At 39.1% G+C, this 19,514-nt stretch overlaps 1 protein-coding gene across 2 annotated transcripts; it reads right to left on the bottom strand.

The window, feature by feature from the left end:
- Positions 1–510: 510 nt before the first annotated feature.
- LOC135467813 (bifunctional heparan sulfate N-deacetylase/N-sulfotransferase-like) lies at positions 511–19,480 on the bottom strand. Of its 2 annotated transcripts, none has more exons than XM_064745692.1 (12): positions 18,390–19,480; positions 17,440–17,566; positions 11,549–11,664; positions 10,258–10,443; positions 9,974–10,102; positions 9,659–9,841; positions 6,056–6,152; positions 5,405–5,528; positions 4,834–5,008; positions 4,063–4,233; positions 3,714–3,823; positions 511–2,525 (listed from the first exon to the last, which is right to left on the bottom strand). In XM_064745692.1, the coding sequence occupies exons 1-12, from the start codon at positions 19,419–19,421 to the stop codon at positions 2,306–2,308; spliced, it is 2,670 nt and encodes an 889-aa protein (XP_064601762.1). In that variant the 5' UTR covers positions 19,422–19,480; the 3' UTR covers positions 511–2,305. The 2 variants fall into 2 exon arrangements, with proteins under 2 accessions (XP_064601762.1, XP_064601752.1); XM_064745682.1 differs by lacking the exon at positions 11,549–11,664 and adding an exon at positions 12,290–12,405 and having other exon boundaries at positions 18,390–19,479.
- Positions 19,481–19,514: the final 34 nt, after the last annotated feature.

Raw genomic sequence — 19,514 nt, 5'->3', positions numbered from 1 at the left:
TGTTCACACACAGAAATACCCCTCTGTCACCTGAGGGATAAAGTTGTATGTCAGTCTGAAGTTTTGTAATACATGTAATGTGTACATTTTAAAACAAATATACACATACATATATATTTTGAACAAATCTGTAGTTTGATTTTTATAAACTAAAATTGCTTTTATTATTCACTTACATACCCAACATTCAGATATCATTCAGCCATAGTTGTACATGTAACATACATGTATTTTATAGTCACAAGTGAATTCCACTGTGGCATGGACAACCACTGGGTGATTGAGTTCCTACAATGCATACATGTACATATCTGCTGGAACCATTTGGTGTACATGTACTAGTGCATCAATGACTAACTGCACTACACTGTGTTACAGTTAGCACTGGATCAATCCTTTTCTCTCTGCCAACCAGGGTTTAGTCAGAATCATATACATACAGTCTTTTACTTGGGTTGACAGAGTGTTCGCTCTTGATATATGTTTAGGAGTTCACGTCATAAGGTTATTTGGTCAAAGCTGGCAGTATTAATAATTTAGGCCTATCTACAAGTCTATAACTGGCCTGACAGTAAGAGGGATTCGGCCCTGAGAACACTTTAGTACAGATTTTAATAAATTTTAAAGATACAGCGTAGTTAAATAATTTTTGATTTTTTGTACAACTGTAAGTCACAGTAACACGTCAATGTCTTCAATAGGAGGGCGAAACATTGTCGATCAACCCTGAGAAAAACATAACTTAAACCATGACGATTTCAAAAATAACTGACTACATGTACATGTAGTCTAACGTCATACATACAGTACTGGCAGCCATGTCAATAAGTGATTAAGAAATTGTTAGGAGAACTGTGAAACCATCAGATTGATTTGATGAGTTTTTGTGTATTTCAATTTGGCAACACTACAGTATTCAATTTTCAAAGCACTCTCAGGCCTGCAGTCAGCTCAAAATTCCCCACCAATTTCATACTAAGAGAAAACTTCATGCTCCATGACCTTCACATGAGATGGTTAATGTTCGAAATGCAGAATCTGTACATTCATAAAATCAGTGCAGCAACAGTTCTTGTAAGACCCCAACTCACATAAATCGATAAAGATTTAGTAGAAAGCTGATGTTTACAGCAGTTGTCACAGAGTGGCACCCACTGTGAGCTGTAAACACAACAAGATGAGACATGTGTACCCAGATACATACACTTACTCAGGTAGCGTAACAAATGTATGATACATTCAACAAATGTGAACAGCAAAGGCCACCCCTGGTACACATACTGTATATGACCTAAACCTTTCTCCATGACTAAGATACTCATTTTGGCCTGATTCTGAGAGTTCTGCTTAATACTCTTTAGGAAGGTGCTTTCAGATATCTTTGGAAGGTACGATAGAGGTACATGTATCCTACTGGAATATTTTTTATTTAACTGTTTGATTGGTGTTTTATGCTATGTTCAAGTATATTTCATTTATATGACAGTAGCCAGCATTATGGTGGGTAAAATATGGGCAGAGCCCAAGCGAAACCAACGACCATCCACAGGTTGCTGGCAGACCTACTGGAAAAATAAAACGTATCATTTTATGATGCTTATTTACCTCTAAAAATGCACTTCTTCTGGCGAGTTTTTAGAGCAAACACAATGAGTGTGTTCATTGGACAGCATCACATTCCACCAGTAACACATATAGACACATACACTCCATCAACATGTACATGTACATCATAGCACCCAGACTACCCACTCAGTAGCACACACACCAATGATGGCCTGTTCTTGGTACACTGTTCACACATATACTCCATCAATATGTACATGTACATCATAGCACCCAGGCTATCCACTCAGTAGCACACACACAAATGATGGCCTGTTCTTGGTACACTGTTCACACATATACTCCATCAATATGTACATGTACATCATAGCACCCAGGCTATCCACTCAGTAGCACACACACCAATGATGGCCTGTTCTTGGTACACTGTTCACACATATACTCCATCAATATGTACATGTACATCATAGCACCCAGGCTATCCACTCAGTAGCACACACACAAATGATGGCCTGTTCTTGGTACACTTCACACATATACTCCATCAATATGTACATGTACATCATAGCACCCAGGCTATCCACTCAGTAGTACACACACCAATGATGGCCTGTTCTTGGTACACTGTTCACACATATACTCCATCAATATGTACATGTACATCATAGCAACCAGACTAGCCACTCAGTAACACACACACAAATGATGGCCTGTTCTTGATACAATGTTCACACATACACTATACTTGGTTCAAGTCCTCTCGAAGCCACTGTGGTATAGGCTGGTTCAAATGAGACAGGAGTTTAGACAGTACAACATTGTGGCGTCTGTAGAAGCGCTGGAGAAAGGTTTCGGCTCGGCCATCCATTGGCGGGTAAGAGCGACCTTTGCTGCGACCCAAACATTTTGTCTTGTCTTCATTCACAATCTGGCAGAAGAAGCCTTTGGAAGCATCATACCTGTAATAGAAAGCCACACTCCGTCAGGTCATTCAAATAATATTGTCCTTCCTGGTTCATAAGGCATATAGTTATAAAAGAGAAAGTCACCACTACCTGCGTCTCTTCTCAGCCAAGAAGAAAGCTGAAAACTGTTCACAAACCCTAAAGTCCCAGTCACCTAGGGTAGTCAGGCTTCTTAATAGCTAATTAGGCTTCCTTGTGGCCTTATAAATGCATAATGGAATTGATTCTACTAACACTAATATAAGTTAACTCAATGGCTGGCAAAAACACAAAATTTGGCATTGTTTTTCTGCAAAGATAAATCATTACCATACAATTCATAAATATTACCGTAATATGCCTTTTGAAATAATGTACATGAAAATGTCTGAAGTGACAAATAAAAGTTAGGGGTACATATAAACGAATTATATCAGAAGTGAGGAATGGTTATTTGAGATAAGGTATGCTTGTAGTGAGGAATCCATATGATGTATAAAAAAAACATGTGTTGTGTCAGGAACTCATGAGATGTGTGAGGCATCCATGTGACGTGTGAGGCATTTATATGATGTGTGAGGAATCCATGTGATGTGTGAGGCATTGATATGATGTGTGAGGAATCCATGTGATGTGTGAGGAATCCATGTGATGTGTGAGGAATCCATGTGATGGGTGAGGAATCCATGTGATGTGTGAGGCATTGATGTGTGAGGAATCCATGTGATGTGTGAGGAATCCATGTGATGTGTGAGGAATCCATGTGATGGGTGAGGAATCCATGTGATGTGTGAGGCATTGATATGATGTGTGAAGAATCCATGTGATGTGTGAGGAATCCATGTGATGTGTGAGGAATCCATGTGATGTGTGAGGCATTGATATGATGTGTGAAGAATCCATGTGACGTGTGAGTAATCCATGTAATAAGTGAGGCACCCTTGTGGTGTGGGAGGAACCCAAGGGATGGGTGTGGCACCCATGTAATCTGTGAGGAATCCATGTGACGTAAGGAATCCTTCATTACATTGCTGGATATTAATAACATGTGATATAATCCATATTTGGGTCAATAAGTTCATTATGACGATTAGACTGTGGAGTCTATTTGGAGAGAGAAATATCCACATGATATTGAATAAGAATAAGCATTGCCTATCAGCAATTCATGCTGGAGACCACTTAACTCGAACTTGATCTCACCTTAAATTCCTAGTGTAATCTACAAATGGTTCGATGTGAAGATAGCGTTGTACTTTGGTCATCACTTGTGCCGGGTCTCTCTTCAACATTTCCCCGTCAATGATGAAAATCTGCAATGGATTGATTAATCAGACACATGTCACTTTTGGTATTGACTTTCACATGCCACTTTCAATATTAACTCATTACTCAAGATATGTTGGACTGAGTGTCAGTTTTAATACTGCTGTCAGTCCCTGATCTAGATTTACCACCAGCTGAGACTGAGTTAACTATCCACCAGACATGAACTGTGTCCGTATGTCACAGGTGCACTGAGTTATCACAGTTTGAACAGTTAACAACTGACCTGTCGGGCCGGGTAATAATCCAGCCATTTCTCAAGGTGATGCGCGTACATGCCAGGGTTTAGACAGCGGTGTTTGAGTTCCCTCATGCCTCGTGGCGACAAGTCATTGGCAGTGATTATCTCATAGAATGTGTAATTCAGAGCAGTCGGGTCTTCATGTGCTCTCATATGCTGCGAAGAAATTAAATGTAGAAATGTAAAATATGACTCCATAAATCAATGTATGATGTGGATCAGAGTAAAAGTGCTTTAATATGTCAAACATATCAAGTCCCATTATGTTATATCAGATATTTATGTAAAACAAACTTCTCGGGCACATCACTCTATTTCCGTGGAAAGCACACTCTAAAAAAATTAAACGATTTTAATCTTATTTGTCCCCTTTTTTCACACCTGTGTTGATTAGATGTGATTGACAGCTGAAAGAATAGACAAATATTGACAGTGTCTGATCAGACAGCTAGACTTGGCCATGAATGAAAGCAATAAAACCCTCGTTTACCAAACCGTAAGTCAACTGCAATATGACACTCAATATTAAATTCCTTCTTCAAAGTTGACAAAGTGCTAGTTTAGCCCAATAACCATGCATTTATGGTTGCCCTTCCAATTTCCATTTCATCTACAGTATAAGGCATTTATAAGACTTAGTGAAGAAAAACATTTTCCAAATCAACTTTGATTAATATCTACAGTGATGAAAACACACATTTCATAACCTGATGATAATGCATTCAGCATGGAGACTCACAAGGAGAATAATCTCACCTGGTACCAAGAGTAGGCACGCTTGGCCGGGCTGATCAAAATAGTTATCAGCTTTGCTTTTGGTAACAGCGAGTATGCCCGAAATGGAACAACATCGTTGTCAAAATAAGTTGCACTTTTTTCAAACAAAAATTTGGCAGAAGCATTCTCTGGGACTGGGAAAAAGTTCATGTACCTGAAAATTTAAATATTACATGCAGATATTAAATAAAATAAGCACAAAAAAGTGGTGCTCAACTGTGCACACCTACGTATGCACCTGTATTGTCATTTATGTACCACCCAACAAAGATATTCTTCTATTTTCGTTTCTGAGTAAAGCTACACATGTACATCAGCCAGGGCAGGGCACGCTTTATCACATCACACTTACTTTGCTTCAAGAGTTTCATGTTACATTACCAAAATTGCAATCTGATACGAAGTATTTAAAAAAGGAAAAAATCAAATTCAAAGTAGTCAAGTTGTAACATTTTTATTAGGACACATTTCTTCAATAGATCACAGTGCTCCAAACAAACGAAATGCTATTAAACCACAGGAAGATTCGTTTCAATCTGACATGTCTTACCAGTCAAGGCCTTTGTAATAGTTCTTCCCATTAAAAAACTGAACTTCCTCAAATGTTTCTGGGCTTTTGTAATTGCTGAGGATGGCTGGATGCATGGCAAGGAATGTATATAATGCTGTAGTGCCTGAAAAAGTAAATCAAAACATAATACATTAAGCACATCTGCAGCATGGCAGATATATTTCTTATTATTGTTTTCTGTACTCCAATGTTAGTTTGCGTAAATCTACACAATTTACGTGAAGAACAGGGAAGTGGGGAATAGGCCTATGTACAGGCCCTGTACCAGACTTGTAGCAATGGTCATACCAATTCACGTCTGACATAACCTTTGAAAACTCACAATTGCTAAATGGAAAATATGCAAAATAGTAGCAAAAATGCCCCCAAAATGAAACTTTTTTCCATTTCTATATTATTCACTTAAACACTTGACAATCACCATTGAATGGTTACATTTCACGATCAAAGAACAAATTCCCATAGGGCAGTTAGAATTTTCATCCAGATGCCTTTTCTTTGACTAAGACAACAAATGGGTCTTCAATTTTACTGTATGCTATTCACATCAAACAAACTTGATGCACACAACATAAAAAGGGATATCATCAACTTATTCTACTCATCAAGAGAATGTTCAACAAAACATACCTGTTTTCTGTGGGCCTATGACTAGAAAACGTGGTAGTTTATCACAAGTTTTATTCACAGACCAGATCTCCATATGACGTTTGTCATCACAGGGATTCTGAAAAGAATCAAAATCTGCAATATTATAGCACACCATTAACACTAAGTACTGCAATTCATAATTATAAACAGAACACTTTCATTTTCCTCATAAGATCATCCATTCCTTTATTTTGAATGAATGCATTAAAACATAACATTATTGTCAACTGTTAGGAGGATACTGAGCCACAGATGTACTAAGTGTGGTTTAAACTCTTGAGCCAGCACGGAGATATGTGGAACCTTGTGTGGGGATGTGGTGACTATCAGGGGATCCTGAGCCACAACTGTGTTGAGCATGGTTTGAACTCTTCAGCCAGCAGGGTGACACATGGAACATTGTGTGGGAATGTGGGGACTATCAGCAGTTTACTAACCCATAGATGTACTGAACATGGTTTAAACTCTTGAGCCAGCAGGGTGATACATGGAACATTGTGTGGGAATGTGGGGACTATCAGCAGTTTACTAACCCATAGATGTACTGAACATGGTTTAAACTCTTGAGCCAGCAGGGTGATACATGGAACATTGTGTGGGAATGTGGGGACTATCAGCAGTTTACTAACCCATAGATGTACTGAACATGGTTTAAACTCTTGAGCCAGCAGGGTGATACATGGAACATTGTGTGGGAATGTGGGGACTATCAGCAGTTTACTAACCCATAGATGTACTGAACATGGTTTAAACTCTTGAGCCAGCAGGGTGATACATGGAACATTGTGTGGGAATGTGGGGACTATCAGCAGTTTACTAACCCATAGATGTACTGAACATGGTTTAAACTCTTGAGCCAGCAGGGTGATACATGGAACATTGTGTGGGAATGTGGGGACTATCAGCAGTTTACTAACCTACAGATGTACTGAACATGGTTTAAACTCTTGAGCCAGCAGGGTGATACACGGAACATTGTGTGGGAATGTGGGAATTTTCAGCAGTATACTAACCCATAGATGTACTGAACATGGTTTAAACTCTTGAGCCAGCAGGGTGATACATGGAACATTGTGTGGGAATGTGGGGACTATCAGCAGTTTACTAACCCATAGATGTACTGAACATGGTTTAAACTCTTGAGTCAGCAGGATGATACATGGAACATTGTGTGGGAATATGGGGACTATCACCAGGATGCTAGCCCACAGATGTACTGAGCATGGTTTAAACTCTGGGGCCTGCAGGATGATACAGGGAAAATTGTGTGGGGAATTGTCAAGTTCATAAATTCCTGCACATAAAAATTGTGTGGGGATGTGGGAACTGTTAGCAGGATACTAAACCACAGATGTACTGAGCATGGTTTAAACTCTTCAGCCAGCAGGGTGATACAGGGAACATTGTGTGAGGATGTAGGGACTATGAGGGGATACAAACACACACATGTACTGAGCATGGTATAAACTCTTGAGCCAGCAGGATGATACATGGAACACTGTGTGGGATTGTGGGGACTATCAGCAGTTTACTAACCCATAGATGTACTGAACATGGTTTAAACTCTTGAGCCAGCAGGATAATACATGGAACATTGTGTGGGAATGTGGGGACTATCAACAGTTTACTAACCCATAGATGGTTTAAACTCTAGAGTCAACAGGGTGATACATGGAACATTGTGTGGGAATGTGGGAACTTTCAGCAGTATACTAACCCATAGATGTACTGAACATGGTTTAAGCTCTTGAGCCAGCAGGATGATACATGGAACATTGTGTGGGAATATGGGGACTATCAGCAGTTTACTAACCTACAGATGTACTCAGCATGGTTTAAACTCTTGAGTCAGCAGGGTGATACATGGAACATTGTGTGGGAATATGGGGACTGTCAGCAGGATGCTAGCCCACAGATGTACTGAGCATGGTTTAAACTCTGGGGCCTGCAGGATGATACAGGGAAAATTGTTTGGGGAATTGTCAAGTTCATAAATTCCCGCACATAAAAATTGTGTGGGAATGTGGGAATTGTCAGCAGGATACTAACCCACAGATGTACTGAACATGGTTTGAACTCTTGAGCCAGCAGGGTGATACAGGGAACATTGTGTGAGAATGTAGGGACTATCAGGGGATACAAACACACACATGTACAGAGCATGGTATAAACTCTTGAGCCAGCAGGATGATACATGGAACATTGTGTGGGAATGTGGGGACTATCAGCAGTTTACTAACCCATATATGTACTGAACATGGTTTAAACTCTTGAGCCAGCAGGGTGATACAGGGAACATTGTGTGAGAATGTGGGGACTATCAGGGGATACAAACACACACATGTACAGAGCATGGTATAAACTCTTGAGTCAGCAGGGTGATACATGGAACATTGTGTGGGAATGTGGGGACTATCAGCAGTTTACTAACCCATAGATGTACTGAACATGGTTTAAACTCTTGAGCCAGCAGGATAATACATGGAACATTGAGTGGGAATGTAGGGACTATCAACAGTTTACTAACCCATAGATGTACTGAACATGGTTTAAACTCTTGAGTCAGCAGGGTGATACATGGAACATTGTGTGGGAATGTGGGGACTATCAGCAGTTTACTAACCCATAGATGTACTGAACATGGTTTAAACTCTTGAGTCAGCAGGGTGATACATGGAACATTGTGTGGGAATGTGGGGACTATCAGCAGTATACTAACCCATAGATGTACTGAACATGGTTTAAACTCTTCAGCCAGCAGGATGATACATGGAACATTGTGTGGGAATATGGGGACTATCACCAGGATGCTAGCTCACAGATGTACTGAGCATGGTTTAAACTCTGGGGCCTTGCAGGATGATACAGGGAAAATTGTGTGGGGAATTGTCAAGTTCATAAATTCCTGCACATAAAAATTGTGTGGGAATGTGGGAGCTGTCAGCAGGATACTAACGCACAGATGTACTGAGCATGGTTTAAACTGTGGAGCCAGCAGGGTGATACAGGGAACATTGTGTGAGACTGTAGGGACTATCAGGGGATACAAACACACACATGTACTGAGCATGGTATAAACTCTTCAGCCAGCAGGGTGATACAGGGAACATTGTGTGAGAATGTAGGGACTATCAGGGGATACTAACACACACATGTACTGAGCATGGTATAAACTCTTGAGCCAGCAGGGTGATACAGGGAACATTGTGTGGGGATGTAGGGAGTGTCAGCAGGATACTGAGCCACAACTGTGCCCTCTTCCCACCAGCAAGATAGGATTCATAATCACCCTTCTTTCACTGTACCTATAAAAGACTTCAGAAACCTACTCTTTTGACAGCCAATGGCATTGCGTCCCGTGAACTTCTGCTGGGGAATTTTCAGCCAATCATTGATTGTCTGTTGCTTGTACATTTGGATCTTATTTTTTCTTTGACACAACATTATAAAGCAACAAGCAGTGCTATGAACATCACTAGCTTGATTAAATGAAGATGTAACAGTGCAAATCATGGCACAAACTCTGGAGCCCACAAGGCTGAGTGGGATTGTGTGAAATGCAGAGAGTGTAGGACCACTCACCTGCCAGACTGGGTCCTCCTCCTCAGGGTACATGTTGAAGTACTTTTTGGCAAGTTCTAATGGCGAGACAGACAGCAGTCGAAGGTTTGTCCAACACTTTATGAACTTGACAACACTCTCAAACGTGTACAATGCCAGCCTGTCACTGCCATAATTTGGCATATGGGTCATGAAGATATTGATCTGAACAGAAAACAAACAGGGAATAGTGTGGGAGCAGAATTAATATGGCATTCATCATGCAACAGATGTACATGCATCAAAAAAACCGAATGTTATTAATCTTATTATTTGCATAAAGATGTGAAAACTTACAGGGTTACTGAGAAATGTCTGGAAGAGTTCTCCGCCCCTGATGCTGTCATCCAGTCTCTCTCGACCACCAGGATACTTGTCCAGGAAAACAGTGTGAGTAAAAAGACCACAGGTTTGACGAGGTAGAACCTATAAAACACAAGTTTAATCACATGTAAAACACAATTCCCTTAGATAATAACGCTGAAAAAAACATAACAGAAATCTGTTGAATCTTCACACATATAAACAGCTATCAGCACAGATGTACATGTATAGTACAACATGCAGATTACATCACGTACCATTATGCCCTTGTGTATAAAGCCCTGTCGCCGGCGAGCTGGGCGCAGGTGGAGGTATTCCTCTGTGCTGGTCACTCGGATATTCCACACCTTTTTCCATGCCTCATACAGAGGCTCATGGACTGGGTAAACGCCTGAATGATGCGGGGCAATGGCATACTGGTTATCCACTGGCAGGTCCCAGTCCTGTACACAATACATCAATGGCACGACATATAATTTATGAGAAGAAGAAAGGTATATTATTGATTTGTATGTACCTATGAAAACTTTGTTATCTGGATATCCATATTATTGATTGTGAGTGTCTTAAAATACCAATCAAATCAACACACACACACACACACACTACATACATTATATATATATATATATATATATATATATATATATATATATATATATATGTATATACATGTATTGGTTTGAATGATGAATTGATTTGATTGGTATTTTAAAGACATACTCAGGGATATTTTACATATATAACAAAACACAGCATTACAGTGGGAGAAACCAGTTACTTGACTTAAACGGATCATTGGTTACATGACTAAAATACAAGATTTGAGCTGCTACATGACACTACACTGAAATCATTCTATGAACATGAATACCAATACCTGAACAACAATGAGTTTTGTTGGCAAACGTCTACTTACCTTTACATAATTCATTAAGCATGACTTGTTTTCGCAAAATATTACTTTCTCGTTTTCCTTGAATCATACACCTCAAATACTGAGACAGCAATTCTGCTGTACTCATTAGCTGATTGCCCTATTTCCTCGACCTTTTCGCATATAAAAGAGCAACTTCTAGTGTAAATTATGCACATTTTCAAATTGATTTTGGAGACAAAAGTACTTTGGTTGTCCAGGTTCAGGGCTTTACAAAAAGTATATATTTTATTAGTCAACTCAGAAAAATACATTCAGAATATGCTTGAATGAACACCTTTCAAACATGCGTAAAGGTTGAACAATTACAGTATCAGATTTTTCAAATTCCTATAGTACCGAAACCTGGTAAATTATATCTCATTTGCCTTGAATCATATACCCCAAATACTGAAATAGCACTGTTACTGTACCCATTAGTTGATTATCAGATTTTCCAAATTCAAACAGTACTGTAAGTTGGTAAATTATATTTTACATTTTACAGAATACATGGCAACTGATTAAAGCATTAAAATGTTAATATGTCCATGAGTAGCCACAATTTGATATCTGTGCATCAACCAATGTTAATTTGGAAGCAATAATACAAAACAAATAGGATTATATACCTTAGCAAAGTTAGCATTGATTCTCATATCCTCCATCAATAGAGAGCTGTTCCCTATTAAATGAGGCTGTACATGGCTCCATGTGTGGTCAAACCAGTGAAAATGCTTCTGGAGTTCTGCGCAATAAGAAATGGCCATCAGATAATCATTATAAAAGATGCAGACCTTCCAAGTGCAGACAACCCATCCAGCTGGCAAGAAGAAATGGGAAGAGGGGGTAACTCTGTCATCGAGGAATACACCTACCGTCAACTCACCTGGTTGCTCCAGATTACACCTCCATATAAATAATGTCTTACCTGAGTGTCATAGGAAGCAATGAAGTGAAGAGCATGGAGTTGATAACAACAAGAAATAACTGCATTACTCATCCAGAATTATCAAATATGGAGAACAACCAACTTTTACTACATTTACCCTACATCTTCATAATCATAGCACATGCTTCTGCATTTCTTCATAAATGCAGCTCAATGAGACAAAATGCACCTAGATTTTCAGTTTTAAGAAATTACAGTTAGTTTGAAAATGCTTCACCAAAATGTTCATGACCACAAAACAAAGACTGAGAAGACAGTTGTGTGTAAGAGTTCTTTGAGAAATCTCCATGCTCCATTCCAATATAACCCTACCACTTCTGAGAACACCAGGCAGTTATGTCTGCAAACGTAGATCTTGATTCATACATGTACAGGTCTAACAATATCTGTGTAGTACATGTCTGGTCCACACATCAGTTACCTTGGCAAACTGGTAGTTCTGCAGTAGGGACCGCTCCAACTTGGCGGACTGGGTAAATTTGTGTGGTTGTTCATGACGCCACATGTGGCAAAACCACCAAAATTTATCCTTCAGTTCTGCAAAACAACAAGGGATAAATTTCAAATGTAGACTTGATACATTTCTCATTTTTAACACCATTCCAAATCCACTTGAGAAGGGATAAATGGATTTCAAATCACCATAACAATATTTTATGTGCCTTAAAAGAAAAGAAACTTTGTTTCAGTATATATCAGATGAAAGGCCTCTCAAAATTGCCTAGGAAAATAGTCTCATTTCCTTTATATTTAGAATTTTAACCAAGTAAATGATCCAATGGGTATCACCTAAATGTCTCTTGCTTGAAATAGTTGAAGGTTTATGTGACAAATGCATTCAAAGATCTATATGAATATGTCTTCTGAATAGTTAAACATTGTGTGTCACAATGTGATTGGAAAAGGTCATACTGGAAACCAATGTTTCAAATGCATCTTACTCAGTTGAAAAAATTCTAAAAACAATAAATCAAAACTACTTTCCTGGACAATGCTCAACAGTCTTACTCTGACATATAATTCATGTTAGTGTTTTCTTCGTTATTTGCTCTTCAGGCTGTCAAAGCTTAGAATAGATTAGGAACTTCAGCACTGCAACATGTTCTGGTAATCACATGAATGCATGATACCTACAGGTAGTTACCTGCCCTTCGCCATGTTTTATAACCTACTTAAGACAGAGAATGACAGGTGGGTGCAATGTATGTACTTTGCCAAGCCAACTATTGTTATTCCCATGCTAATGCATTACTCCTGAAACACAGCAGAGGACAGAGGTAAGAAGATCACAAGCATCTATTAATAGCCGCGCACGATCAACAGTGAAATTCCAATTACAGGAAACAAAAAGCTTACTGAGAGTTATTGTCACAGTTTTTTGTTAGTAATTTTTCAGTTGCTGCATTCCCACAAGCAAGTTAGGAACATATTCAAAGATAATTCTACATGCAACAAGTTGATGTGGCACAGGATATTATGGCTCTGACAATGATGTTTTCAGTTCCCTAAAATGCTGATGTCTTATATAACCTGACCAACCTGGAGTGGAGCCTTGCCCATAGAGTCCCACCTCTCTGAGGTAAGAGTGAAGATGGCTTACCTGATCATACACGCCTGTGGGCCTCTCCTACAGCTGATCTAACAATAAATATGCACAGCCACACACTAAAGAAGCTTTGCATAAGATTTAAGTGTGACATTTCATCTACATGTTTATGCATTTCATGGCATACAGTTACAAGCAAATAAAATTATAAAGTACACTTCCCAATTTAGGAAAATTAGAACGTACATTTTTATGACCATGTGAAATTGTATTGGATACACCACATACAGTGTTTTCATACACATACGTGTTCATGTAATATACACATGAGAACATTTGCAGCAGGGATGATGTTCAATCTAACGTTCATCAAGACAATACACATATGCACACACTGTGCAATGGCACAAAACAGTTTCAGAAGAAAACCTACTAAAGTCAAAAACAAGGATCGACCCTACACATACATGATGATGTACACATGTACATGCATATGTGTAAATTATTATACCTTCCATTAAGTTACACAGCCTCCCACTGCCACTAATAGTTACACTGTTATTCAATGACAGGATACAGAATATACGGTTCAGCAAATTAAGGTTGTCAAGCTCTATGAGAGAATGAGATTTACTGAATTTGACAAATATATGCAGATTTTGTCACTAAGCAGATGTGCAACGAAATTATCCAGCAAAAGAGACCCATCAATTCAGCGAAAGGCATCATTGCCGGGGTGAGAAAGGAAGATGACCTGGTCAAAGGATATATTTGACCAATATGAAAATACATGTACATGTAAATACATGTTCCCAATGCTGGTGACTGTTGCTCTCCAATGAAAAGCAGGGTATTTTGTCTGATGTGGGATAGATTATCACATACATGTACTCTTCGTGCCTGATGTATAGCAAGTTATGAAACCTTTACAAAGCTGGGAGTGGTGAGTGCTAATCAATGCACCTACTTACATGTATACAGGTATGACATACACACATACATATACTGTATGTAAACAATATGTATTGTAAAATATTTTATTATACAAAAGATCTTCTATAAAGGCGTAAGCAACTACATTTACATGCCAGGCTGGTCACAGGAAAGCAAATGGGACAGGAATATGCAATATACAAGTATATAAAGTATATGTTGATGTTATGTGACTCAACAGTCAACCATCCATAGTCCTAGCACATGTGACTTCTAAGTATCAAACTGTACAGTACATGTAGATACAAGTTGAGTATTATTTCACATTTATACACTGTATTACTAACAAAAGGAGAAAAAAATTACTACATTATTTTCTAACCTGTTAAAACATCACCTGCTGACATGATTCACCACTGACATAAAGATTTATTCATTTCATAATATTATTTCACTTATACAAGTACAATGGTTGCCAGCATTAAGGAGGGAGGAAACCATGCAGATCCTGTGGGGTTTTCCACAACCAAGCCATAAAAAAAAGTTAAACCTTACATTCAACATATCTTGACACAAGGATGAAGTGGGAACACATGGCTGTGCATGGAGTGCTCTTCACAGTTATAATTGTACAGCCTTTCCCACTTACATTTGCTTTTTAATATTAGCTTTTTTCTTATTTAAAGGATACCTGGTATGTGTTTTTGTTTTTTGTTTTTTTTTGCCAGTGGTAATTAAAATGAGTCCCTACATTAATAGCTACAATGTACAAGAACACAAACATAAGAATTTTGTTATCTACTTGTATTACCCCAGATGCCTGGTGATTACACATACTTTCAGACCAACTTAAAAACCATGTGTGTACACACATTCCTATGAGCAGTCACGTCATACGCAACCACAAACCAGAGAGTAAATAGGTAAGGATATATGTCAGGGTATATGGCAATTCACTAGAGGCATGATAGATGAAATGGTGGGCTCACAGAATGCATACAAACACAGTAACAACATCTACACAGTGTACTCATAAAAACTGACAGATAATTAACAGCAGAGAAAACGAGATTTACAGACAGGCTAAACTGATAGAGCAGTTCGCTTGTCCCAGGTGAAGTAACAGTATAGCTAAACCGATATCTACATCAAAGGATGGTATAAAGCAGAGAGAAGACCTGGTTGTGAAGTGCTGTCAGTAAACAGGAGATAGAGTTTGCCTTATTCCCCAAAATCTTACATCAGGTATAATCAATCCCACATGCTGAACTGCCATTCCTTATACAGTTTTCACTTAGCACACCATTCAATTTGTCAGTTTCTCAAAGGACCAAACTTCCTGGTCATCACTGGGCGCTCACATTCAGATGTACATGTCTGTCAAGTGTAAGTGTATGAATGCAGCAGGGCACACACATGTATACAATATCATTTTGAGATAATGGGATATGTTGGAGGGTAAGGATGGTAACAAGAGAAGACATTTAAAACAGAATGTGACTTAACACAGGCTTATGGCACCCAAATCAGAAAAGCAGATGGACAACAAGCACAGTTAAATCCACTTCAGAGGAACAGATATACATGTATGTATTGTATCCAGAGAATTTTAGATACCCTAAATGACCATACATTTTGTCCATGACTAACTTGCCCACTATTCCCGATTCTGAGAGTTCTATTTATTTTTAGAAAAGTGTTTTGAGATTTGCTTGGAAAATTGGATGACATTCTACTGGAAAAACGGTAAGTTTCTGCACCAAATATAAATTTTTTGACATTTATTTCCTCTAAAAATGCACTTTTGTGGAGGTAATTCAAGGTCATTTAGGGTATGCGTGAGTCCCATGCTCACTGTTGCAAATTGATGAATATCTCAGCACAAAAAGCCTACTACACGTATGTTATTATGAGAGAGTAATACATGTACACTGTCTAAAGTGTGCCTGACACAATCATCAATGGCGAGCAGTCCAGACATGATTTTTATTTCCTTTGCACATGTGGTATATGGGCAAACATGAATCAGAAGTATGTGATATCGATATGTTTCCTGGTGATTTACTGGACTGTGTATAAAACATATTGCCCTTTCACAAGAATGGAGATACTTGTGTGGGCTGAGCGGTCTGGTTTGTCAGAGAGGCTGTGTAGTGAAAATCTGGTTGCACAGCAGCAGAGTAAGAGCTGCCAGCCCAGCAGTGATGAATGGCTCACTAGCCTGATCAGACATTCTCAATACACCATCTCAGTTATTACCGATTAGCAGGCAACTTTTTCATCCATTCCTCCATTATACGACTATGATAAATTACAACTGTTCCTAGCTGGTAGAAAACAAGTCCAGCAGAAATGCAGTGGGTGGAAACAAAGCTATACATGGCTTATTCCTGGTTTATCTTGGCACAGAGATAGGATCTACTAAAGGCTGGTAATGAGCAGAAAACTGAGCTAGCCACAGCAGGGTACTGGCCAGCCAAAGCCATTTATTATGATTCCTGATACAGGCAGAGAGCAACCTTAATGTTCACTTTAGTAGCAAGGTAATCCTGAATATGGAAACGGATGCTCAAGCAGTTTTTGCTGTTCAAGCTGATAATTGCAGAGTTCATGCCAATCCACCACACACAACTCACATATCTATCTAGATGTCACAATTTGTTCACATTCTCTACAACACAGCAGGGTTTTCAATTTTTTTTCCTTCCTTTTTCTATGTATAGTACGGTATAGTTCATGTGCAAACCTTGGTCAACTGCTTCCTTTGTGAAGGCCAGTCAAATCTCACTTTAACACCTTACCTCAGTAAACAATATGGATACCAAGACAAGCTCTCACCAGCTAGGAGAGTGAGCTGGAGTATCACATAATGATAGAAATCCATGTGTGTGATTACTTGCTCACCAAGGCACTCTCACAAGGAAAAGGTCCAAAATAAACACTTTACCAAACTGAAGTGAACTCACTGGTAAATAAACATCTTTAGGACACAGTGAAAGACTAAACAATATGAAACATACTTGCTTTTTTCTAATACTGTCATAAACATAAATCTTTAATGAAATCGTATAAAAGGACAGAGTCAGGCTCACCTAAAAGTCTGGTGTCTCCAGCATTTTCCAGTGGAGTGCCACGCTGATAGAACTTCCCGGAGAAGCCTAGATTGAAATGGAAGCCACGGATGTGCTGTTGTAATCTTTCTTGTGAAGCAACCATTGCCTAAAGCACATAAAAAGGACACATTACAATTGTGATGTAACTTATATTTTCCACCTATTATAAAGCTACATTTTTCAAACTTAGAAATAGTGGCATTTTTTATGTCAATATATTTAACTGTCTTCATTGTAATTTCTCCTCTGTCTTTTTTATTTTACACTCAGATTTTTTCATATCTTCTTGAATAACAATTGCCTTTTTGACGGCAACCTTTTTATCAGTTAGAGACATGAATTGTTTTTTCCAATGTCCGTCATAATGAGATGACAAAAGTCAGAACAAAACTGTGTGCCTTTCTGTTTACATTTTCGCATCTGCACGTGTCGCCTTGACTCCAGGGATATGTGGAAACAGATACAGCCCAAAATCTTGTCATATACAGCAGGGTGTTCAAAAAGGCGAGTTGCAGGCTACAAACAGCTATCTACTGCAGCCCCCATGGCCGCCTACTAAGAATATTCAACAGTAATTGTTAAACAATCAATTCAGCTGCCTACTTTTGAACTCTTGACCTCCTTCTCCAATTTTATGTATGTTAGACATTTCAACCCATTAAATCAATGGAATTTTCTCTGAACAGAGGAGAATATTATTTAAATGCATAATGTCACTAAGATGTTACAACACTGTATGTGTATATTCAATGAAATGTATGATCTGACTGACATAATCAGAAATGAAGGCATATCATATTTGTTTGATCAGTTACATGTACATCTGTGCTACAGATGCATTGTACAATAATAAAATGTATCACATTTTAACCCTTCACATGCTGTATTCCAAACTGGATGAGTGAGTAGTACACTGTATCTACATTTACCTCCGCATCACCTGGAGTCATTCTCAAGCCAGACTGTCCCACAAACACATCATCCACATCAATCTGCACATACCGATCCAGCGACACACTTAACCTTCCATGAGACAGGAATGACAGGCTGTCCAAGAAAATGAGACGATGCAACCAGAAACGGAAACCGTTCCCAAGGATGACTCTGTTAATGTCGTCTAGGAATCCCAAGTCTTGTACTGCTGTCACATACATCCCATGATCCTTCACTGGCGAGTCTGCAAAATCTGGCTCTCTACGTCGAGCATATGCCAGCGGCTGATGTGTGCTATGATTGGTGTGGAACACTGTCCAATCATCACCTGGTATTTCTCCTTCAAATAATTCCCCGGGTCGAGTCAATCGCCAGATTTCTGAATATGAATTCAACATGTAGTCCTTTATGGCCAGGTTGAACTGTAGCGAGAGCTGTAGATCATCCAGCGTGACTGACATCACTGTGTCGTCCGTCGAGGGTACAAAGGCTACCATGCCCACACGATAATCCTTACAGTACTTGTCCAGTAACTGCCGATTCCACTTGTCCATGTTCACGTAGGAATTGAGGTTCTCAAAGATGATGACAGCATACTTGCCCTTGTCAACGTGGGTGAGGTAGGGTAGGGATTTGCCCACAGGCTCTACCTTGTACTTCATTCTGTTGGCCTCTAGCGTGTGGATAATCTCAGTGCCCAAACGGGAATACTGGGTCTCTACCAGGACCAAGACACGACTGTCAATGCGAAGTCCAGCTTTACTGGAGTGGTCCCGTGGCCCAGTGCGAGACAGCCTGCTCTGATGTGTCAGATCATTACATTTTACACTGGGCACTGGGGGCTGTCTCTCCACCAGACTAAATCTGAAGTTGACCACATAATAGGCCAGAAAAACCAGTGAGGAGACTGTCACCAACAATGCCAGTATTAACACTTTCTTAATAGTGCACCTTCCAAAAGTCGCACGCTTATGGAACAGTGAAAACACCCAATTGTTCAGTCTTGCACACTCTCTACGGCACAACATGGTCAAGAATAATATCAGACTGACCAGGTCTACTGCATTCAGTTAAAATTCTCAGAGGAATTGTAAAACAAACAAAAACAAACAAAAAAAGAC

Source organism: Liolophura sinensis, chromosome 1 (genome assembly GCF_032854445.1).
Source record: "Liolophura sinensis isolate JHLJ2023 chromosome 1, CUHK_Ljap_v2, whole genome shotgun sequence".
NCBI lineage: Eukaryota > Metazoa > Mollusca > Polyplacophora > Chitonida > Chitonidae > Liolophura > Liolophura sinensis.
This window is presented reverse-complemented; position numbering and strand designations above follow the sequence as displayed.

Excerpts from the sequence above, each read along its gene's own strand:
- LOC135467813 (XM_064745692.1), bottom strand. The coding sequence starts at position 19,421 with ATGTTGTGCCGTAGAGAGTGTGCAAGACTGAACAATTGGGTGTTTTCA. Across the intron at positions 5,009-5,404 it reads TATTACAAAGGCCTTGACTG|GTACATGAACTTTTTCCCAG; the intron begins GTAAGACATGTC and ends TTAAATTTTCAG. Across the intron at positions 4,234-4,833 it reads GTGCCTACTCTTGGTACCAG|CATATGAGAGCACATGAAGA; the intron begins GTGAGATTATTC and ends ATTTCTTCGCAG.